Genomic DNA, 13,043 nt, shown 5'->3' on the forward strand with positions numbered 1-13,043 from the left:
CTTCACTGCCCTCCAGGGAAAGGGTTCCTTATCTGCTTTCAGAGAATGTACTCAGCTCAGAACAGCACAGTATTTCAGTGAAGACACCTTTCTAAAATAAGAAGAAAAATTATGAAAAATTAACTTAAAAGGTGATGCAACAAGACAGAAGCCTGCACTTCTACTATTATTGGTGTAATAGGTACTTGAACATCTGATCCTGCCATAAAAATAATCTTCTCAAAACTAATCTTCTCTTTTATTTTTCAGACCAAGTAATCTAAAGGCAAAACATAGCAACCCTGGCAGGTAAATTGCCCAGTGTTATGTGTCATCAAGTATCACCTCCCATTTAGTTTTCTATAAAAGCCATTAGCTAGCAATGATCGCAGCAATAAGGCAGCTTACTGTATCCTTTCCTCTCTTACTGAAATAAGCACAGCCTCATGGACCAGCTGGGGAGATTCACTCAATTGGATGCTAAAGGTAAGTGACTAGACATATTAGATTGTCTTACCAAAAGCTTTAGTTATATTTGGGTGTTTTTATCAGAACTGACAATCAAAATGAGAAACACTGTCTCTTCTCTCTTGTAACCTTATCCAAAATAGAAGTCATATATATTTTCAAGAAGGGAGAGGTGAAAAAAAGCTTGAAGAAAAAAATGTTACTCTTAGGACAAGAGGAATGCTCCCCAGCTATTGGTCTTGTATGCATGTAGAATAAAACTAACACTGCTTTAACTGGGCAATGACTTTCCTGAATGATGCCATAATTGAATGAGTATTAGATCAAGTCTAATCTATCCAGATTAAATAACCTTTGTACAGACAGAAGCTACATGTAACCTACGTGATATAACTCCAAATAACTCCTTCCAGTTAATAGCTCTAGGTGAAGATGAGTTGCTTTTTCAAGATGCTGTACTTTATTTCTTCTGTACAAGAGCTTAGCTTCCAGTTCCTTTCACTGGGTCCTTCTACATTTCCCCACCCACACAAGATCAAAAGATCTTATTATTATTATCTATCAGTTTCCTACACAGGTAGTTATGGATTGCGATGAACTGCCTACTTACCAAGGTTAAAGAACTTATTTAAATTCAGCTTACAGTATTAGCATTAAAGATAATGTGAATTTCTTTAGGTTTTAGACCAACTCTAAACAGTATATCCCTGGCTACGTATATAGAGAACTCATTTCTTCTTCAAAAGCATTGGACTGAGAAACTAGTTTTCTCTGTCTAACCATTATGGCTCTCATGGCTTCTTCAGCAACCAGCATTTCCTGAGGCAAGCTACCTGCAACTCATCCTGAACACAGGTCTGCCTTACTTATTACATTCACATTCCATATTTGCCTACGCTGAAACGTGTTCTTGTACCTGGATCTTTCTGATTTACTTGCCTCCTTGCCTATCCATCCATTAAACCTTGGATTCTCTATTAACATATATTTTTTAATCCACATATTTTTACTGCATTGTCAGCAATAAAAGTACTTTAAATCACTACCAAAAGAAGATATACATATTAAACCATAAATTCTTGAGAGAGATAAGGCCAAATGTTTGCCCAGCATCTTACTGTCTATCTAGCATCATCATTTAATAACATTGTACAATCATTTTAAATATATTTAAGTCATTGCTATTTTTAAGAGAGTCAGACCAAGACCAAAGATTAAAGAAAAAAATGCGTCTTCAGATCACAAAAGCAGTGGCTGGCATCTATGCCTTGCAACAATATTAAATTTGTTCAATACTCCTTGGATCGGTATTATGGTCTGCAGATAAAGTAGTTTCTAATCATATCCCCTTTGTTACAATGGGGAATACAAAAGCACCCATGACTAAACAGCTTTGCCAGAAGATCCAGAAGTCACTAGAGCTAGGAGAGAAAATTTTGAGCAGTTTTCCAGAAGAAATAGTCATAAGAATCAGAGTAAATCATACTAGCATTGAATCAAAATTCTTAGATGAATGAATAAAAACATAAATAAAATTGTTTCCTTTGAGAAGTATTTTGAAATCCAGAACCAGCTGGGATTTAATTAGCACAGCCTGCCCACAGGCCAAAGCAATATCCCAGAGAGTTGATGAGGTCAAGACATCTTTGGAAGATAACTCTCACATCCCTTTGTTCCTCATTTCAACTGTAACAACTTCCAGTAAATCAGTTGAATAACGCAACAAAATATGCCACACTTAAATCTACTAATACAAACCTAAGGATAGGAGAGTAGGTTTCCAAGTGAATCTGTAATCCTCCAAGTCTCACACAGAAATTTTGGCAACATAAGGGTAAAAGTCTGAAAAATGTCTAACTCCCTTTTTACATTATCTTTTAGAACAAGCAGGAAGGACCAGGACTTCAATAGGACGTTACTATAATAATCAGATGCTTAGCTTTTTACAGTAGGTTCACAGCATCCTGTGGTATGTCAAAAATTCAATCTTTTCCATGGGAATGGAACTATTTATTTATATTAATATGCTTAACAATCGTGGAGCATAAAATATTGCATGACAGACTATTCTCAGACAGAGAAGATAGAACTGAGCGCTAATCAAGCGCACAAACCTAGATCTCTAGACTACACTTAAAAGTAAGTCAGCTAATCAGAAAGTTTATGGCTCTTATAAGATGCTTCCCAGTATCTTAATTACATAGTTTCCTATCCTAAGAGCCAATTAAATGCTAATTTAAATTAAAAAAGTGTTTTCATTTGGTCAATATTTAGGAAAATTGGAACAGGTACGACTATGCTTAACAAAGAAACTGCTGCCATGTTTGGAAGACAGAAGGAGGTATCAACAGGAGTTTGCCTCATCCATATCATTTCATGGAGTGCAAAACATTGTTCAAACGCAGAGCAGGACACGCAGAGTGCTGTGGCTGCTGGTAGTCACAGGCTGTCTAGGCATTGTCATATGGCAAATCTGCAGTCGCTTTAACTACTACTTCAGCTGGCCAACCACCACCACCGTGGTAGTTCAGCATGTGGAAAACATCAGATTTCCTGCTGTGACTTTTTGCAACCTCAACAGGTAAAAGTTATGCTTGTTGCTTGCTCTTGAGAGGCCACATCTCTTTATTTGGCTGGTATAAAGCAGCTGGGCTCCACAGTTGGTTTCACAACTACCACAGAACACAAATCTGAGGGGTCTATGTTCCACACCACTGTTTGGATAAAGAGAAAAACATGATAATCAGGGAAGGCAGGTTTTTAAGTCCTAAATATCTGGAGCTGCCTTTCTGCCACATTATTTTTCATTCCCATTGCCCAGTGTAAAGACCTTCTGGGTTACACTGTAGAATATATGCTGCAAATAGAAGTCTCTTGAGTTGAGCATATATTATTAAAACCTCTCATTTGCTGCAACTATATTGGCAGCACATAGCAAGGCAGCTACCAGTTGTCTACCTTGTTGTAGCAAGGCAGCTACCATAGCCAGGCAGCTACCAGTTGTCTGCCTAACATCCATCTGCTGATCCTGTTTTGCTTATTCTTCACTCCTGTTTTCAGTAATTGTTCTCTTTGCTGGAAGAACAAAGAGGCACAAATCTTTCTTTCTTTAGCACCTCCAGTATCTCATATTTCTGAGATTTCAAAAGGATTTTAGGACAAAGGATTACCTCTGGTTCCTGCTATTGCAGCACCAGTCACAAAGCTCATTGAAGGTAGACTTAGTGCCATAGTAACACAGGTACATGAGATGCATTTAGAAATCAATTTTATGAAGGAACACAGCTCTTTTTTTGAAAGGAATTGGTCTCCCCAGGTACTTTTCCTCATGTAAATACAATTGTCCAGCTTTTAATAAGCTCAATAATTCTGGCTGTTGGATTATGTAGATGGCCAATCGGTTTTATTGATTCGCTTGTTTTTTTAGTAACCCCATGCAACAGAAGTGTTTTTAGAATAGTCCTGGAAAGGGGTACCTTTTCTGTTCTCTTGTTTGGAAATACCTGTTTCCCAGAAATTAAGACTACACTGTTTATCCATGTTCTAGAGATCAAAGTACAGGCATGGTGGACAGGAATGAGGTAGAACTTGAGAAGCACGTCACATAGTTGTCAAAAAGAGCACTGAAATCAGTCCAATAGTTGTGCAGAACTCCAAGTAATTCTTTCTCCTTCCCATTGATAGGTTTCAAGCTCATGCAGTGAGTAACCTTCAAATCATTTTTTTCCTTTGGAACATCGTGTCTGGAAATGTCCAACAATTTGCTATTGAAGACAAATACTTCCAAGAGCTAAATGGCTTCCTCCACGGAAACCAAAACTTCAGCATTAAAGAGTTCACAAGGGAAAATGGATTTTATCTGAACGGCAGCACATTGCTAGAATGTGAATTTTTTGGAAAGACATGTCACCCAGAGGTAAATACTTTTGCCTTTACTAAAACAGAAGAATGGAGGGAAAGGGGATATATTCTTACCAGTTGACTTCAGATATGTGGTTTTGCCAGCTACTCCCCCCATTTTCCTTTACAGTCATTCAATGGAGAGAAAAAAAATAAATAAAAATCAAGCTATAAGTCACCCTGAGGAGGACCCCGATTCTCCTGCTGAATGCAGGACAGCCTAGTGGACTCCCTGAGCTGTAGAATGAAATTTCAGTCTGGATTTCTCCCTGCCTAGTCCCACTTATGTGGCCTTTGAAAGCCGTCATGCCTTCAAGCTTCACCCAGCCACCATAAAAAGCCTAAGACATCAGTTTGAATGGAGTTTCTTTGTATAACATAGTTATGCAGGTGCATTCAACTAATGTAGTTAGTTTTATTCTTGAGATCAAGAACACGGACAGCCAGAGACATACGCAGAACCTAAAACAATTTCAAATGAGATTAATATAGCCCATCCACAGGAATCTGGGAAAGTAATGAAATAATGTGATCTATTCATGTCAATTCTTCCAAAAAGCAATTCCCATTTTCAATATAATATGTGAACAGAAAAGTCGGCCCTATAATCCTTCAGGTTAATCTAATCTTTAGATATGATGTAGCTTCTAAGATCAGTCACTGGTGAGTTCTCTTAACTCAAAAGACACTAGTTTCAAATAGCTAAAATGAAAGCTAAGAAATGTGGTCATATTAGCAAGGGTTTTCAGTTCAATGATGAAGTGGTTTGGGAGAAAAACGCATCTACTGTACCCCTATATGCAATATCACACATACATTAGAAATAGTCTCCACTAAACAACCACTGGAAAAATTAAACAAGTTTTTTTTAATGTATCATTTCAGTAGAATATAATAGTTGTAGAAAACCAACAATCTCCTTAAATTATTCTGACTAGCTCATAGGCATTAATTATATCAATTAATCCTTTAAATTTCTATAGGTGATTTCTCGTGGAAAGGAATTAAATGCTTTTGAACATTACCATCCTTCCTAATTGTAAAATTCAGCATTGCTTTTGGGGAAAATCAACAAAAATAAAATAAAACCCAACGAACTAGTCCAATTTGATTCACTAATGCAATTTTAAAGTTTTTCTTCTTTCACGTTATTCTTCCCTATTTTACTCTTTCAAAGGACTTTGAACACGTTTTCACTGAATATGGAAACTGCTTTACTTTCAATTACAATGATCTTCCAGCAAGAAGAGTGAGCTTGTCTGGAAGGGGCTTACATTTACTTTTTGATGTCCAACAGGTACAGCTATACTTATGATTATAACATTTCATCATATAATAACTCATAGATAAATAGATGTGTTTGTTTTAATCAGACCTTCAGGATTCCTTCTATAAAATTCTTTTTCAAGACTGTTTCTGAGTGCAAGTGTATTTTAAAAATCCAAAACTGGTTTAAGAATTCTAGATGACTGTTGACTCTGCACCAGCTGAATGGTTTTGAAAGCTGCAAGCAAGCATATATGCATACAATTTACCTACAGCTGAAAAACATCAGAGACATAATTTCATTTTATACAAGCTCTCGAGGGTCTGGTCCTTGCACTGCCTATAGTTTTCGGCCTTATTAGCATTGTAATTGACCAAGAAAAAAAACAAAACATACCAACACACAAAGCTCAGGGAATATGACCTGTTGAGATGAGAAAAGAAAACTAAAACCTAGAATTATCAAAGAGTTAAATATTCATTTGTGCTCTCTGGAAATTGTAAGAGAGAGGAGTGACAGGATCTCAAGAGTGAAATGGAGACCTTCCTGACATATGTGGGGTAGGTGCAAGTAAAAAGGAATGAATCTTTAAGTTGTGAGTGAAAGTTCATCTTTGCCTTCTTGCTTTTGAATGTGGGAGATAATAGAAGGAACTAAAAAAAACCCTAGAAATTTAGAGGAACTGGAAGAAAACCCACAGTGGTAATCAACAAATGAAACTGTCATCAGTTTGTTCCTGTACTATTTTGTAACTTGCTAGAAAAAAACTAGAGAAATAAGACCAAAGAAAACATAGCACTATTTAAATATAGCTAAATTTTCAGAGCATAAGCAAAACAAAAACTGTTTTAAATAATTCTTTTTCATGTCAGGAACAATTCACTGATGATCCTGCCCTTGGTTATACTGATTCTGGCATCACTTTTGTTATCCATTCACCCAAAGAGACTCCACGTTTTGATGGGTTAGGTTTATTAACACCAGTTGGCATGCACGCGCAGGTTGCAATTCAGCAACTGAAGGTAAGCACCTTGACCACTGAGTGGCAATATCACTATTTACTGTTGCTAATTCTCTTCCCAGGCACAACAAGTTTGATGCTTTTGATGTTAAATTATGTATTATGCCATGGTTAGCTTTAAGAATAAATTTTCCAGTCATTTTTTTTTGTGTGTTATCAGTGGTCATAATCTAATAGCTTAATCTGCTTTTATTCATGTTAGCATCTTATAGGTTCATAAGGTTGGAAAGGACCTACAAGATCATCTAGTCCAACCATCCTCCTATCACTATCCCTACCCAACTACTAAATGAAATCCCTTAGCACCTCATCTAAACGCTTCTTGAACAGCGCTAGGGATGGTGCCTCAACCACCTACCTAGGCAGGCCATTCCAGTGCCTGACCACTCTTTCAGAGAAAGAATGTTTCCTCAGGTCTAATCTAAATCTTCCCCGGCGCAACTTCTGGCCATTCCCTCTCATCCTGTCATTATTTATCAGGGAGAAGAGGCCCACCCCCTCCTCACCTCCTCCTCCCTTCAGGAAGTGGTAGAGTGCAAACATCTTGCAGTTTTACTGATGTAATGCTGTAAAGGTACTGCAGTAGATTTCCATCAGCACATTCCATTACTACTAATGATTTATTAGAACCCTGGTAGCCTCCCCTGGCACAACTTGAGATTGCTACCCCACTGTCCTGACTTGGTCCTATTTGCAATGTGTTAGAGTGGAGATGACTTTACAATTCCAGAAGCATAAATTGTAATTGCTTCTAATTAAATCACAGTGTTACTGCTTTACATCTTAAAAATGCTGCCTTTAACATTATAAAATATGAGGAAGCTGTATCTATATTAAAAGGGACAAATGTTTATCTTCTGTTACTACCTACAGTCAATCATCCAAGAATATCCATGGGGAGAGTGCAAGCCTGACATCAAACTTCAGTACCAGGATACTTACAGTACTAATGGCTGTTTGCAGGAATGCAAGGCCTGGTACATACAGGATTGGTGCGGCTGTTTGCCTTTTATCCTTCCAGGTATTTCTTAGGACTGTCATAATATTTATATATATAATATTTAAAGACTATCTTGATAGGAGACATTACACTACCAAATGGCAGAGGAGATCTTAGCAGGATAACTACAGCTGGGATTAGTTGTTTTTTTTGTTTGTTTTTTTTTCTTAATTACCACCACTTGAACCAGAAATTCCTTGCCTTAGCTAGCCAACACAAAGACTGAGCCACATCCTTAAAAGCAGTTCTAGCTGGAACACAACACTGAACATTTGCTCCATCAGAGAGCATCCTACCTTGGTCAGCTGATCCCTATCTCTATGCACTATTTTTGATTTGTATCTGTACTGTGCTGGAATGAACTGTGACCTCAGATGCATAATAAAAAGTATGAAGTAGCACGTAGGATTTCATGACATTTTTTCAATTTAGCATAAATAGAACTAAGGGTTATGTCATTAAATTAAGTTCCTAAAATAATTTATTTTTAAGGAAATGGAGCGGAATGTGATTTAATGAAGTCTTACAATTGTGTTTATCCTGCAATCCGTAAGTAATAATTTCATATTAATATTTCACAATCGAATCCCAAATAGCAGAAAATACCCCAAATTATTGAAATACTGAGATAGAGCACATGCCAGTTTGCTTAATATTCTGAAAATAGAGATCAGAAACAATAAGAAGTTTGATGACTGGAGAAAAAAATCTAACTGAAAATCACCAGAACTTAAGGGTCTGTATTTTTGTAAATAAAATGAATGTTTTCAAATCACTCATTTCCATGAGCAAAAGAACTGCAAACAGCAGATATGGAATTTGTTAAATCATTCGAAGTGACTCTCTGGAAAACATTGTTCATTGTAATCTGAGAAATAACTTCTCATAAATCTTAAAAACCTTCTTTCATTTTGGTTGCAGCTATGCAATGTGAGCCCCCTTCCACAGAATCTGTTAATTAAGAGAGCATATAGACTGACTGGTTATTTTGTGGGGAAAGAATACCTCAAATCACTCCCTAACAGACCTAGATAACTCCTTCCTTCCAGTAAGCAAAAGCAAGAAGTCTAGAGGCAGAAGAAAGACAACTACAAACAGAAAACTGTAGCACTCACTTCAGAAAGAATGACTGTGCATAACAGTTTATACTTCAGGAAGACACTTTGTCTTACCTTCCCCCCAGCTACTAATTTCCTCCAGATTTCTTTCTCTTAGAGCCCTGTTAGAGGAATGGTTCCTCAGTGTCATGAGCAGACACACCTGCAAAATGGTGACTTCCATTTAATATTTGCATAGAAGGACAGTAGACAACAGTAAATTACCAGCAACATTTGGAGCTAGGCAAATATCAAGATCAAGGACTGCATTAAGTATATTTACATGGACAGCCTTCTGTTGTCCAACTGCGTCATGGACAAGAAGTAATAAGCACATCAAGCCTTAATGAGGGTAAAAAGACCTGCAGATGTTGTGTATCTATGGGAGGGGAGAATAAATTAAACCCCAGAATCTCAACCCTTACTATCCTGCAGTTTCCTAAGTGTCAGTTACAGGTATTTGTTATTTCAAGTAAAAGTATCCACTTTTCTAAGGGTAACCAAGACAAGTCTTCATCAAAATCGGTTAAAAGTAATTTTGTGAGGTTAGAAAAGTCTTAATGCTGTGTGCTCATCTAGAAATGTGCAAGATATTTCTCCTGAATTTTCAGGTGATATAGAGGTAAAAGGATTATGTACAGTAGGAACCCACAACTCTACTTGCCCTGCCCAATGTGAAGAAACACATTATCCTACCACTGTCACCTACTCAAGTTTTGGAGGAGAAAATGCCATTAAATACATTTCTTCAAAGCTGAAGAAAAGTCCAGAGTACATCAGGTAATCATTCTTATCACCTAATAAAGAAATAATTACTTCTAAGTCTGCAAACAGGAGGAGAGAGTCCACACAAGCAGTCCATCCAACAGAAGCCAATGAACAACCCAAAACCATGCTAGATAAACTTCATGTCATTTCTCTCAACACGTTAACAAGGAAAGCTGTGAAAGTCCTGAAGAGCTAAGTTTTATTGCAGGAATAATGTCACAGGTGTAATATTCTTTTCTATTGTTAGTAAAATTTCAGTAATAACATTTAAATTGTAAAAAAAAATTAGAAAATATTTGGTGTCATATTCTCAAGAAGTAGAAAAGCACTATGGTCCTATCTGTGCAAACAAAAATTCTACATAAAGGAAAAATAGTGAGACTACAACCTAAGAAGAGGTCTAGCGTGAAAATAGGTCTCTATGGAATTGACAGCACATTTTATCCAAGAAATTGTTAGATCATACATTACACTTACAGCTGTGTTGCTCAGTGGCAATGCTGAGCTAGCACAATCTGCATATATTTAAGTTTGAAGTAGTATTATGTGTACTTACTATTTAATAAGGCATACACACCTTACAATAACAGTATAAACTGATATTGAATTTCCATGAAAAAAGCAAACATTGTGTATTGAATAGGATTTCCATGTTGTTTTTTTGTTGTTGTTTGGTTTTGGGTTTGTTTTTTTTTTGCTAGAAATCTACAATCCACTTGTCAAAGAACATTTGGTATGGTTTTATAATCCAAATTACTTCAGTGGTATGTGTCAGCAATACGTGTTAATACTGATGTTACATGAACTCCTACTATCCACAGATTCAAATTATTTACAACTGCAAAAAATCCATCTAAAGAAATACTTATGATTATTTCATTGCTTCAGTGACTTCAGTTTTGTCACTCTTGAATCCATCAGTCTGCAGGTGCTTCCATGCGTTTATACCTGAACAGGAACCACATGAAGATTGTGAAAATTATACCTATTGTAATATGTAAAAGATAATTATCCTTTGAAAACATTTTATCTCTGTTGATTTTATTATTGCCTGTAAACATCATGAACAGCCCTACAATCATTAAATTAGGCAAGAGAAAATACAGAACGTTCTTCTGTTACCAAGCCTTAACCAATAGGAATGCAGCCAACATATTATAAAAGTACATATTCTGAGCTATAAAACATAGACCTGATTAATTTCCGAAAACATAAGAAGGGAAAAGTTCACTTCTTACTACCATATTGTACAGTGCCACTAGGGACCTGACGACAACTGTAGGAGGACTTACTAGTAAAAGCCATGGAAAAAAGATTACTTTTATAATGTTATCTAGATTTTAGAATTATCAACTAAAGAGATGGAAATTGCTTTGTAAAGCAAATACTGTATTCTCAGAGAACATAAAATAACTAATTTCATTATCATTTTCAACTACTATTACGTTTATCTTCAATTTAGCAGTTATGCTGACTCTGTAGTCACGGTATCATAAAGATGAGCTCTTTATTCGCACTGAATCATTTCACACATCCTGCACCGACAAAGACATACCCACTGCTGCACTTTTGCAGCAAGAATATAATTAGGTAAGAAAGGCTATTAGCAGAGGATAGAACTCTGCATATAGGACAAGAGATTCTTTGCAGAAATACTATAATTGGATAATCAGAATTATATAGGTTTTTGCACATAGCAGCAGGATACTACATTTCCAAACACTGTCTCTGTCGTGACTTAGGATGGTTAATGCTTCCACTCAAGCCTATTTCTGCAGCCTTTAAGACAAAGAAGTTTATCTCATAGCATAGATTTAGTCTGTTACTCTTAGAACATAGCCTGAAGATCAATTCCTCTAATAACTTCTTCTTACTTACTGCTATTAGTACACTTCCTGTTTGTTTTGGTTTTACTCATTTTTTGTATTCCCCAGCTGACTATTCTTTAAAAGACACTGTCACTCTGCATGAATTCAGTCTATACTAATGGATGTTGGTAAATGTGGACAACACTCTCAAGTAATACTGTACATATTTGTCATTAGGCAGAACCTTGTGATTATTGACATTAAATATGATGATCTGAGCTACAGAATAACTCAGCAGCAGAAGGCCTTGACTGTATCTGAGTTGCTTGGTAAGAGAATGTTCAACATTTATTGCTGATCAAATTAAAAAAGGTTTTTGAAACATCTGTTTTTTATTCTCTCCCCTCCCAAGTCCTAAACAATCTGGATTTATACTATAAAAGGCATTGTTTTTTGTTTATAACAGTAATAATCATGTTTGCTTTTCATTTCTTTTTGGTATGTCCTCCTGCCATACCATTAATGACCTGCAGTAGGGAAGAGAGTTGAAAAGTAATAATTAAATCTTGCAGTAGCTTTTGTCTATTCACCATACCCATTCTATGCAAGAGCTGAAAATTTCTGTGAGTTGTAGAAGAAAGGGAGAACACTGGAGGAAAAGCAAGAGAATGGCTAAGAAAGCACAGAAGTAGGAAATATTCTAAGTACACATTCCACAGTAAAATATGTTGTGTTGTATGTGCTTTGTTTAGAATTTTAAGAAACACATTTGTCTTTTTTCTCCATAACATTCTTAAGAACAGTAATTGTTTTCTTAAAGTGATGGATTATGCATTTTGAATTTATTAAGCACTTGAATTGTGGCAGGGTTTTGTTTGCCTCCTAGACTAAACCAAGTGCTTCAGATGACATGTTTATCTGTTCTTCTACAGCTGATGTAGGCGGCCAGCTTGGATTGTTTTGTGGTGCCAGTATGATTACAATCATAGAACTCCTTGAGTATATTTTCACCAATTTCTTCTGGATGTGCCTCTTTCTTCTGTTGAAAGCTCCTGAAATACCTCAGTGGAATAATACATCCCATAACCAACCAACACACATGGAAAAAAAGAAGGGAATACAAGAATGTTAGAAGTTCCTTAGCTACCATAAAGATGTAGTATGGCTATGTTGAAAAAGCAGATTCCTTATCTATGACAAAGACTTTGCTACTAGGCTTACTTCTTCCAGCAAAGGATAGTGTAGCTTTGCCTATCAGAATCAGGAGGGTGCCTAATAACAATAACTTCCGCAGTACATTGCCTGTTTGCCAGTAATCATCTTAAAAAAATATCTAATGAGTCTGCCAACTATTAGAAATCCAAAACTGAGAAACTGAGAGCATCTAAGTCAAGAGCAAAACAGTAAACGTAGGCCAAGTTCATGCCGTTGGACTCCAGAGACAGTAAACACTTGCTTTCCTTCTATTCTTCCTAATAAGTTTTCACAATTGTAAAATATATAGAAGAATTATAATTTCATTGCAGAAAAGATTCCTTTGTTAACTTTGTTAAGGCAACGAAGCTACTGACCTTTTATAGGCTCAATTGACCGAGTTTATCATTGCTAGAGGCAATAAAATTTCAGGGTGGTTCAGAACAACTGAGCAACATAATTTCAATGTTAAATGTACAGAAAGATGAAAGATTTAATTCAAGTCCAACTAAAAAAATGTAAGGATTTTGTGGTTTTAGCA

General features: G+C 36.2%; 1 protein-coding gene across 1 annotated transcript; it reads left to right on the forward strand.

Annotated features, from left to right (window-relative positions):
• The first annotated feature begins 425 nt into the window (after window positions 1-425).
• Window positions 426-12,704, forward strand: ASIC5 (acid sensing ion channel subunit family member 5). The gene is made up of 10 exons (XM_065736051.1): window positions 426-465; window positions 2,722-3,028; window positions 4,132-4,363; window positions 5,525-5,644; window positions 6,487-6,636; window positions 7,509-7,656; window positions 8,128-8,184; window positions 9,344-9,512; window positions 11,546-11,637; window positions 12,241-12,704. Exons 1-10 carry the CDS (start codon window positions 426-428, stop codon window positions 12,438-12,440), a joined length of 1,515 nt encoding a protein of 504 aa, XP_065592123.1. The 3' UTR covers window positions 12,441-12,704.
• The last annotated feature ends 339 nt before the right edge of the window (window positions 12,705-13,043 follow it).

The sequence above is a fragment of the Cyrtonyx montezumae genome, unplaced genomic scaffold (assembly GCF_038088225.1).
Source record: "Cyrtonyx montezumae isolate F1298 unplaced genomic scaffold, pur_monq_1.0 scaffold_2, whole genome shotgun sequence".
Lineage (NCBI taxonomy): Eukaryota > Metazoa > Chordata > Aves > Galliformes > Odontophoridae > Cyrtonyx > Cyrtonyx montezumae.

Excerpts from the sequence above, each read along its gene's own strand:
- ASIC5 (XM_065736051.1), top strand. The coding sequence starts at position 426 with ATGGACCAGCTGGGGAGATTCACTCAATTGGATGCTAAAG. Across the intron at positions 4,364-5,524 it reads GAAAGACATGTCACCCAGAG|GACTTTGAACACGTTTTCAC; the intron begins GTAAATACTTTT and ends ACTCTTTCAAAG. Across the intron at positions 6,637-7,508 it reads TTGCAATTCAGCAACTGAAG|TCAATCATCCAAGAATATCC; the intron begins GTAAGCACCTTG and ends TACTACCTACAG.